The sequence below is a fragment of the Physella acuta genome, unplaced genomic scaffold, assembly GCF_028476545.2.
Source record: "Physella acuta isolate Inbredline_101_S28 unplaced genomic scaffold, ASM2847654v3 ptg000916l, whole genome shotgun sequence".
NCBI classification, from domain to species: domain Eukaryota; kingdom Metazoa; phylum Mollusca; class Gastropoda; family Physidae; genus Physella; species Physella acuta.
Window position 1 is genome coordinate 250,881 of NW_026732433.1, and position 11,050 is coordinate 261,930.

Sequence of the window (11,050 nt, forward strand, 5' to 3'; positions counted from 1 at the left end):
CCCCTGCTATAGAGTAATCAGATCTCTTAGTGGTGTAATACGTGAGATAAAATGATCGGTAGATTAGTTGCATTTTATGACATTGTTAAATAATTACGGGTTTTCATTCATCATCAGTTCACTTTTTACTTTCTCGTATATACGTAGTATAGAGAAAGTATTGTAATCGTGCAAAAAAAAAAAATCGAGATTTTTACAAATCTCGACGTTTTACACCTCACTGATACGGAAAAACATAATTTTGCAATCTTGTCCGTATGTCTGTGTGTGTGTGTGTGTCTGTCTGTCTGTCTGTCCGTGTGTAAACACGATAACTTGAGTACCGTTACAGCTAGGTTGATGAAATTTCATATATAAGTATTTTATCAAAATCGTAGATCCGTATCAACTTTTGAGCGATTTCCGATAACCGGAAGTGGTACTTTTCCTACTTTGAATTTTTCAAAAGCCTATAACTTGAGTACTATTTCAGATAGATAAATGAAATTTCACATGTAAGTAAAAGATCTAATTCTCTACCTTCTGTTAAATTTTGAGTAATTTCCGTTGACTGGAAGTAGTAATTTACGCTACTTCCGATTTCTCAAAAAACTAATGTAAATTTTTAAAGTACTAATAATATTGCGCACTATTATACGCGTTTTTATTCGGCGTTTGCTTGGTGCGCAATGTTTTTTTTATGAGATTCTATTCTATTTTTAAAAGTTTAAGTATTTAAAATGGATTAAAAATCATAACTATATCCCCAGTTACCATCCCCTGTTGTTTTATATAAGAATATTCGAGAAAGTTTAGGGGAGATCACTACCGGTTTATTTGTCTGGCTAATACGAAACAAAACTGAATTTACTGATTAAAATAAATAATATTAAATGTATCAATAATTAAAGTGTGAGTCTAAGACATAAATTGATCCATTAAAGTATAATAGCCTTCTAGAACACATTAAAACAACAGTTTCTTAAAATATCACATGTGCCATTTAGATATTAACAATCAAATTAAGTTACCCCCCTTGGTGAGGGGAGCAAATCCTATTTATAACCATCTCTGAATAAACTCTGTTTATGTCCCCTTCCACATGGTATCTCATTGTGTGATCCACTGGCATGGCTATGGTGTGACTCAGTCTGTTTTTCACTGAGATCTTTGTATCTTGAACCTTGGGGACAAATATTTTATTGTAAAAAGAATTATAAAAGTTTTATCATTCCTTCTATCCATATTTCTATTCTTTAAACCCCATTCATTTTACTATTATTTATGAGTCAACCACTATTAAGGAGAGGTGATTTAATCTATTAATATTCAGATACGTTTTTTTTAAAAATCTATTGTGCTTAATTAAACTCAATAATTATTTTTTATAATTCATAATTTCTAGGCTTAGTTGATTAGTTTTTTTTTTTTATATAGCTTAGCTATTCTAATTAAACAAATCATTAAATTTAAGCATGCTAAGTTTAACCAAAGAACTCTTTAAGAGGCAAAGGTTCATATGTGACCACTTTTATACAGGGATAGTGTTGTCAGAACTAGGCACTGGCCCTGCTGATTTTATTTTTACCCTGAATGGTCAGGTACTTATTAGGTAGGCCTATTTTGCATGTTGATATTGCTTGTGTAATTTATACTTTTTAAATATATTGGTAAAGCTTAACATTAAGTAGTTGCTATTGTTTCCCAATTTGAATTATATAAATTTTGGACTTAAAATGCTGAAAAAAAGAAGATACCTTGTGAAAATGGCAAGTACATTTGCCTTGCATGAAGTCCTTGTACCTGGCCATTGTCATGCTAAATGTGTCCACTATGGAGAAACCTTGCCTGATTGCATAAGACAGAAGCTCCTGGTTCTTTCTGGCCAGTTTTTGGTAGTCACCCTGGCAAGATAAACACACATTACATTTTTGTAGCTTTAAAACATGGACAGAACATCAAAGCTATAGATAAAAGCTAGCAGGCTAGTTGTTTTTTTATCCCTTTATGTTTCAGGTATTTTCTAAATAGTATAAAACTTGTAATGTTTGGGTTTGTTGATTACTTGATTGACTGATTATGACTAACAGATTACTTATAACTACAGCATGTTATGAGATAGTGGTTATATTATGCTATGCTTTAAGAGCCATTATGAAGTGTGATAAGACTCATAATTCACATCAAGGGACACTACTTTAACAACTACTTGGGTAAATGACAGAGCTCTCTCCCTAACATGTTTTTAAGACACTTTAGTGTGACTATAGTGTAGTTACATTCAGTATGGGGTCCTTTAGGGTAGAGAACCAGTATGTTTTGTGAGACAGAGAACTGACAAGACTAAGTGCTATGATTTAGATTTTAGTTAAGTTTAAAGTTAGGGTAATAACTAAAGCTAAGTTTATTAATTCATCAAACATTTGAATAGTCAATTCTGTGTCGTTGATTTAATAAGAAAACACCATAAATAATTAACAAGACTGAATCTTATAAATATTTCACTAAAGTTTTAGATCAAATATAAAAAAACTCACTGCAGTTAACTGGTGGAGGCCCCTTACAGGCTGATAAAACCCAGCTCCGAATCCTTTAACAATAACTTTAGCATTACCCAGGCCCTGCCTGAAGTATAAGAAAGCCAAAAGTTAAAGTTTGTCAAATAAAAAGTTTGTCTGGTCTATAACACAATAGCCATGTATTGGCCAGATCAATATTAGTCCAAGCATGTTGAACCAAGTTTTTCAAAAATAAAAAAAATAAAAATTTTAAATTGCCCTATGTTGTGTTTAACTCCCTATGTCTACAACAGCTTTTTCTTCATATCATTAAAAATGTCATTGCATTATTGCAACAATGATCATTGTCAGTAAAAACACTTTTTGCAAAAATTGAGAAGATCTCTTGATTAACAATACCAGAGTTGGACAAAATTATCTTTAGCTGACCTCTTTAAGTAGGAAATGAGAGTATCAATGTGATTGGTTGTAAGCCACTGCACTCCTCCCAAAACAAAAACTGGATCAAGATTATTTGAGGTTCTAATGTTCAGGGAAAAAATTTAAAAAAAAAACAATGTTATTGTAATAATGTATTTCATCTGTTATATTTTTAAAAAATAGATTCCACATTTTAATTTTTTATATGTTCTGTGATGATTTATTTTATTAATGACCTCTATACTTAATAAATTTAATAATTGTTAAATAATTGAATTTGATTGGTTTATTCATCTTTTTTTTCAGAACTGTTACTTTTATTTATGAATTTTTTAAAAATCTACATACTAGTGGTAATTCCCATCCTAGTTTTTTTTTATTTTTTTAAAGAGCTCACCTTTTAAGAAGTTGAGAAAGTGCTTTATCAAACAAGGGCCTTTGGTCTAGTGGTAGCCAAAACTGTGGGAAGTATGCAAATCCAAAGTCTGTCTGACCCAGGTTGAGGCTGTCGTAGACTTTGATGTTGTGTGTGATGTCCCACTGGGTCAGTGACCCGTTGACCCTTTCAATGGCGTAATGGAAGATCCCTCGGTTGGTTGAGTCACCAATATATAAAACCTAAAATGTTGTATTCACAATGGAAAGTTAGCATTTTATATAGCTTGTTTACTGGTATATTGTTGAGTCACCAATATATAAAACCTAAAATGTTGTATTCACAATGGAAAGTTAGCATTTTATATAGCTTGTTTACTGGTATATTGTTGAGTCACCAATATATAAAACCTAAAATGTTGTATTCACAATGGAAAGTTAGCATTTTATATAGCTTGTTTACTGGTATATTGTTGAGTCACCAATATATAAAACCTAAAATGTTGTATTCACAATAGAAAGTTAACATTTTATATAGCTTGTTTACTGACATATTAAGTAACATCAAGGTATAATAAACTTAAATGTACCTTGTGAGATATGTTAAGGAGGGAATATATGATAAACAGTAAAGCTACTATATAAATTTATTAATGTTAGATTAAAGAAACTTTAACAGTTCAACCATGCAACCTCACAGCTACATAAATAAAATGTTAGCATCAGCGGAAATAATTTTATTGCATGTGAAAGTTAATTAAAAACTAAAGAAAAATGTTAAGTGGGGCTTGTCATTCAATCGTCTGTTCTACAATAATTCTAAGAGTGGCTTTCTGATCTGTACAAGATGGATGTGTTCAGGGCAAGCTGTGTTGTAAGTACTTCATGCACTCTACTTATTAATTTAAGTGTTATTTTACAGTAACGAAACACCTGTATTAGTCCATCACAACGATCCCTACCCTTTTTCCAGAGAAACATTTCTGTATCTCCCTTGTTGACAGACTTCTCTCCCTGCAGCCTGCCTGGTGCCAGATAGCTTTGCTCCAGTTACAGGAGTGACTGTCATTACAGTTTTTACATGGCACCATCCATTGACCTAACGATGGACAAAAACAAGTTGGTCAAACAATTTTGACATTCTCCCATTACAGTTTTTACATGGGACCATCCATTGACCTAACAATGGTAGAAAACAAGTTGGTCAAACAATTTAGACATTCTCCTATTACAGTTTTTACATGGCACCATCCATTGACCTACCAATGGTCAAAAACAAGTTGGTCAAACAAGTTAGACATTCTCCCATTACAGCTGTCAGTAAACTAGCGCCAGTGTCAAGGAATCACCAATTATAATTTTTAAAGGAATACAAAAATTGTACTTAAGTTTTTACACTTTCTGATGTGTATGGTTTTAAAGTAATATTTTCATAAAGTAATAAGTTTCTTGACAAATGATTTTCTCTTGATCTATGCTAATAGCTTTAAATTTTTTACCTAGGCCTATTTGTGATATTTTAGGCAACTAATTTTAATTTAAAATTGTTAAATTAAAATATAGGTTATATATATATTAACAGTTCAATATATCAATCTTTAATGATTTTAAAATTTAACATGCCAAAACTGATTCTAAAAAAAAATGATGTGTTTACTATATTTAAGTTAACAAATTATTCTAATAGATAGGCCTACATAGAATTAGAAATAATGCTTATACTGTTTTTACAAAACAACGTTTGTAAATTAGTTAAATCTAATTTTACCAGAAAAATGTTGGCCTCCACAAACTGGCAACGTTGAGTGATACTTTATGAAGTGATTCCAGCTACCAAAAGCTGAAGTTTGTAGCCCACACGACTCAGTGATTGATACAGGCAGTGAACAGTCCTGCCATAAAAACACTATAACAATTTACATCATTTAATTTATCTTATTGCAATCAATTTGATACTTTAAGTTAAAACAAAAAATTTATAATAATATTTAGCAAATGTTGCAAAAATGTTAGCCAAATACATTATTTATAATTAAAATAAATTAAAAGCAATTTATTTATTGATATTAACAATATGTTTATGTAGGCTAAAAAAAAAGAATTATAAGACTTGAACAACAATTTTGCTATAATCTTATTACCTGTTGAATCTGACAAACTGGAAAAACTGAAGTACCGGAATCAATGCCGTCAACATTGTGGTCAATACTGTATCTGTGTATTTTTATTTTGTATGTGTTTACTTCATCCAAGTACATGTTATCTTTAACAATAACTCTCAGATCTATGTTGTTCTCTCCAACTCCAATACTAAAGTTATAGGAACTGTGAAAACAGTATATAATATTAAAAAAAAATTTAATCAATCTGTGTTTTTTTATTTTAAATTTTTGAGGAAAAATCTCTTATTACAACAATAGTATAATGCACAATGGAATCATTTTGCAGAAAATAATTAAATAGTGTTTAAAGTTGCACAAGAGAAAGACCACTCAGAACATGGAGGAGAGAGATGGAGGAGGAAGTGCAGGCTACTGGCAAGAGCTGGCATAAATTGAAGTGGCTCGCCCAGGACATAGTGGAAGGGCAGAGATTTGTTACTGCCATATACTTCACAAGGAGTGACAAGTATTAAGTAAAGTAAGTAAAGTTGTAAATTATTTTTGTACCAACCTATCACCATCATGTAAATCAGTGAGTCTGACAACAGCCTGACAGTGCTTAGGAATGGCTTCAATTTGGACCAGGGTAAAATCATAATCAACAAAGGCCAAGTACTCTCTTGTCAGGGGAGAGAACTCAGGGTACAGTTGAATAAATGGGTGGGTGTTGATGGCAAGTAGTTGGGTTGAAACAGCAGTATCTGAAATAATTATTTCAATTATTTCACTTATTCATTATCATGTATTGTTTTACCTGTAAATGAATGTCAAGAAAGCTCTTAAGATAAATGTTTATAAGGCCTACAATCAATATTAAATATTTAGTAAAGAGAGATAACTTTCTAAACATGATTTTGTTTAAGTTTAATCACAGTTGCTTACCATTTTGACAGGCTTGAACACTTAAATGTGGACCTATATAAGAAAACAAGTGTTGACTTTAGAAAAAAACATATTTAACAATGTGGCTGTGATTAGGTTACATGTTTAATATTGCATGCTACAACAGTCTAATAGTTTTTTAGAGATGTCAAAAACAAAATTAAATTAAGCCTTATCACTTTCATAACACTAATGATATAGTTTACATTATTTACAAAGCATTTTTTGAAAAGAGTCCCTGCACTAATTAACTATCTAACAAGTTCAAACTGAACTTGCTTCCTCTGAGTATACATTTTAGCATGAAAAAATCGCATATTTAAAAAACTTAAAAGATATAATACCTTGATGAAGTCTTGATCTTGCTGAAATAATACTGTATTGCCTGTGAAAGTAAATAAACATTTTTAGTTTGTATACATTTGTTCAGGGCAGTCTGTGATTTGTGTTCTTTATGTACTCCACGTATTATTATTAAGTATTATTTTACATTCATTATTTCAAGTAAAAAAAAAACAATTATTTAACTTAGAATAGACTAAATATATTTGTAGTAATAATTAAAGTTTATTCATATTTTAAAATTTGCTTTCATGTTTTTTTTTTACTTTTTTTTGGTTTAACATTCTAATTTAGATATCATTCAAACATATATATCACTTACGACATATCAAAGTTTTTAATATCTGTGATCAACTCTTTAAAATATTTATCAAAAATATCTGTTGGGCATAAAAAATATTTCTCCATGCTTAAAGCCACTAATTCCAGCCTTGCAAAATGTGAAGACAGGAAGTTTACATCTTGAAGTAAACTTTTTGAGGAAAAAATCTCACATGGAATGGATGAAGGATATAACTGAAATAAAAAATGTAATATCTTTCAAAGAACTTGTTTATTTGAAGTAGAGTAAAAAAGTAAAGTTCCCTTTATGAAAAAGATAGTCCATGTGCAAGTGAAGTAAAGTTCACCTATTAATTTAAACTACATTATCATTTTTTGTGAATTCATCTGATCATTTAATTTTTGGAATAAACAAAAAATGTTTGTTATAATTATAGACTGACAACTGTTTAGGGAACACATGCAAGAGTTAAAACATCTCTTACTCTTTTCCAATTTTTAGAACTCTTCTGTTCTCTTCTTGTATCCAGAAGAAAAATTAAATCTTTCTCTTTCAAGCACATAGAACCATCCAAATTACAAACTTGACCCTTGAAAAATAAACTGCATTAGTTCAGCAAGATCAAAACTTCATTTTCCTTATATCGTAATCTTTCACATTGGCAGGATGGGAACGTAAATCTGTTGGTTATAAAAATAATTCAGAAAATAGGTTTTTAATCGCGGTTTACCTTGTTATTGTCATATTGTGTAACTCCTAAAGTAAAGAGTATTGTAAAAACATCATCAGCAGTTGATACCCTTGACATCACCATAGCGGTTATGTCCTCCAGTATATTTAGCTCTAGCAGGTAATCACTCAGTGAGCTCAAGTGATCCAAATACTGACTAGGTTTTATCTGAGAACATTATAATTTTTACTTATTTAATTATTATATTAATCACAAACTGTAAGCAACAGGCATATGTGTAATATTATTATTTGTATGATTTCTTGTTAAAGAATTTACATTCTTCATTGGAAATTTATAACACAATATTCCAATTTCTTTTTTATTAATTAAAATAAATTATAAAATATGCACTAATATATTCTTCAAATTGTAATTTGTGTTCTTTCTCTAAGCTTCATTCCAAACAGAACTATTTCCCTATCTTATTAATTAACTAGATTTTTAAGATTTAGTAATTTAAATCAACTTACCTCAAAAATAAAAGGGTGAAAGGATGAATTGAAAATAAAAACAACCTCGATCATCTGAAAACATCTCTCACATGTACTGAAACAGAAAGAAAATATAACAAGTTATAAATATTAAATTGCTCACTGGTAGATTAAAAAAGTATAATTAGTACTATGGAAAATTTAGAGTAGCATTGACAAGCAACTAAAAATTGTAAGTACTAACATAGAAAGTTTAGAGTACTAGTGGTAAGCAGCTAATAAATACAAGTACAAACATGAAACATTAAAAGTACCAATGCTATGCAGCTAAAAACAAAAGTACTTACATGGAAAGTTTAGAATATTTTCCAGCCACTCTGATTGCTCTTAAAATAGCCTGCTCCACTTTTTTAAGAGTTTGGGTGGCTGCCTTTTCATTGGCTAGTTCTGAGATCAGCTGATGTAGTTCTAGCAGACAAACATTCTTCTGGTTCTGTTACAGATTGAAACATTTTATGATTACTGAAGTAAGTTTAATCTGTGTCTATTATTCAATGCATTAAGCTGATTTTTTTTTAAGCTGTTCAAAATTTAGCAGTAAATTTATACATAGTCAATATAAATAATTAAAGAGTAAAATAGAATTAATATCAAATTCCTGAACTGATTTGTTATCATTAGTTCACTAAAAAATAGTTCAACATATCTTACCATGATATTTCATATTTTCAAGATAGCTTGAATTATTTCCTGGATATATTTTAATTATTAAACCAGTGCTGGTCAGGTGGGGGTAGGGGTGAGAATGGGGGTTTACTGACCACTTAAGTTTTTATCTAGATTACTTACATCAATTCCAAATTTAAAAATTGAAGAAAGTTAAAAAACAAGTTAATAAAAAGTCTAGTGACAATTTAAGCGCAATTTCCTTAATTAATTTTTTGTGACCGTACGAAAGGATATTTTTGAAAACTTTCTTCGGCAATATTGTTCTAAATTATGACAGGAATCGATTGGTAAATGTTTCAAGTCCCTAAGTGGTCTGGTTGCCGAGATATGGGCCAAAAACTGCATTTTTTTCAGAGGTTTTTTGGCTATTCCGGGAAATCCAGGAAGGAATTCCGGGAATTTTTTTGACCCACAATCATCCTCGGAACTTGCTTAACATATTTGCTTTTGGAACTAGTCCTCGATATTGCTTCGTTGAGGAGATACGACTTAAAGCTGTGGACACACATCCATCCATCCATCCATCCAGAAATAACGAATTAATAATCACAATTGTCAGTATGGAAATTGCGCTAAAAAACATTCAGATAATTTTTTCTTAACTAAAGAATTTAAATGGGATTGAATTTGAAGTTGTTTTCTATCAAAAGTGTTGTAAAAAAAACTAACTTTACGGCTTGAAGATCCTTCTAGTCCACTCCATGCCAGTCCACCCGGATGAATGTAAACTCTAGGTGGGGAGAGTGAGGTCACAAGAACAACAACCTCCCATAGCAGTGGTGACCCAGGGGACAAGCTCAGTAGATCTTGTGGTAAGAGGATCGCCACATCGGAGCTTGCCCTAAATTGGGAAGTTTAAATGTTGATAGAAATTTGAACAGAATGAATTGTCATGAACTGAAGCAGCTAATAAAGATCACAGCAGAATTTATAAGAAAATGGTCTATTGTTAAGCATGTTTTATTTTTTATGGTACTATTAACTAAATGCTAAATTTAAATTTTTACTAAAAATTTCAGTTTGTTTTTTACATGATTATATAAAAAATGGCTATGAGAAAAACATAAATGGCATGACAAATATAGGAAAGTAAATAGAAATGGTCCCCTTTATAGCTGTCAAAAAACCTAACATTCGGGAGATTTTTTTCTGTCCATATATTTTAATTTGATCAATGATAATATCTGGAGGTCAAGAGTTAATTTGCTTTGAGTGCCGCTTGGTTTACTGTGCATATCATTGTTTATTTTTTTTAGTTATTTTTTTTTAAACTATTGGGGAATAATATGCTGAAATTATAGCATTATAATCAATGACCACAAGCAACACTTACGAGGTATTTAAAAATACAGCTGGGAAATCTTCACATGAAACAAAGTGATTAGTAGCATGATTGTCACTAGCCAGCCACAGACCACTGGTGTTTTGACATGACAGCACCTGGCGTCTGACATCACTGACAAGTTTCCTGACATCTGACGTGCATGGAAGGTCACCATCCAGCCAGGCATCTGTAACACACAGCTTCATGCATGAAGTACTCACCAACACATCATAAACACGTTAGTTTTTTTTTTTTTATCTTTGTTCAAATTTTCCTTTTTTGATGTTGGATATTAACTTCTAATTGAAATAACAGAATAAAAACGTAATAGATAATATTTAATTTAATTTTTAAAAATGCAATAAGTTCCTCAAATGTGTAGGCTTAATAGGTGAATGATTTAGTTATTTACTCAAACGTATTTAGGCTACTCTGTCTATGGAAGGTATTTTGTAAAATATTGAATAATTTATTTACCTGATTTTTTGTGAGTGTTTTTCAAACTTGTATTCACACAAAGAAGATTAGGTGACAAAAGAACATCAGTGAGTTCGGGTATAATATTTACCTGGGGAACATGAAGCAATATTTGTTTAAACTGAATGCTAATATTGATGTTTGTGCCAGGTGTTGAAATGAATAAGGGAACTAACTCAGGTTATCTTGTTTATTGTACATTACCAGAGTAGTGCCCCATCGTGACGTATTTGTCATTTTCATTTGTAAAGCGCTTTAAGATGTGAGTTTAGTTTACTGCGCTAAGACACACACATTTAAGATGTTTATAAACAAACCTTCTTTGAGTGATCTACAGTCACGACACAATTATCTGCTCTGTTTGTTGTATTCAAACACATTAGAATACTCCAGT

The 11,050-nt window shown here is 30.8% G+C and overlaps 1 protein-coding gene across 1 annotated transcript; it reads right to left on the reverse strand.

The window, feature by feature from the left end:
• Positions 1–870: 870 nt before the first annotated feature.
• On the reverse strand, positions 871–9,989 carry LOC131953320 (cadherin-like and PC-esterase domain-containing protein 1). Its single transcript, XM_059316459.1, has 17 exons — positions 9,919–9,989; positions 9,525–9,696; positions 8,474–8,619; positions 8,166–8,241; positions 7,693–7,860; positions 7,447–7,551; positions 7,002–7,195; positions 6,338–6,393; positions 5,967–6,156; positions 5,435–5,618; positions 5,062–5,185; positions 4,256–4,392; positions 3,316–3,536; positions 2,928–3,020; positions 2,517–2,604; positions 1,737–1,883; positions 871–1,162 (listed from the first exon to the last, which is right to left on the reverse strand). Exons 1-17 carry the CDS (start codon positions 9,987–9,989, stop codon positions 1,007–1,009), a joined length of 2,328 nt encoding a protein of 775 aa, XP_059172442.1. The 3' UTR covers positions 871–1,006.
• Positions 9,990–11,050: the final 1,061 nt, after the last annotated feature.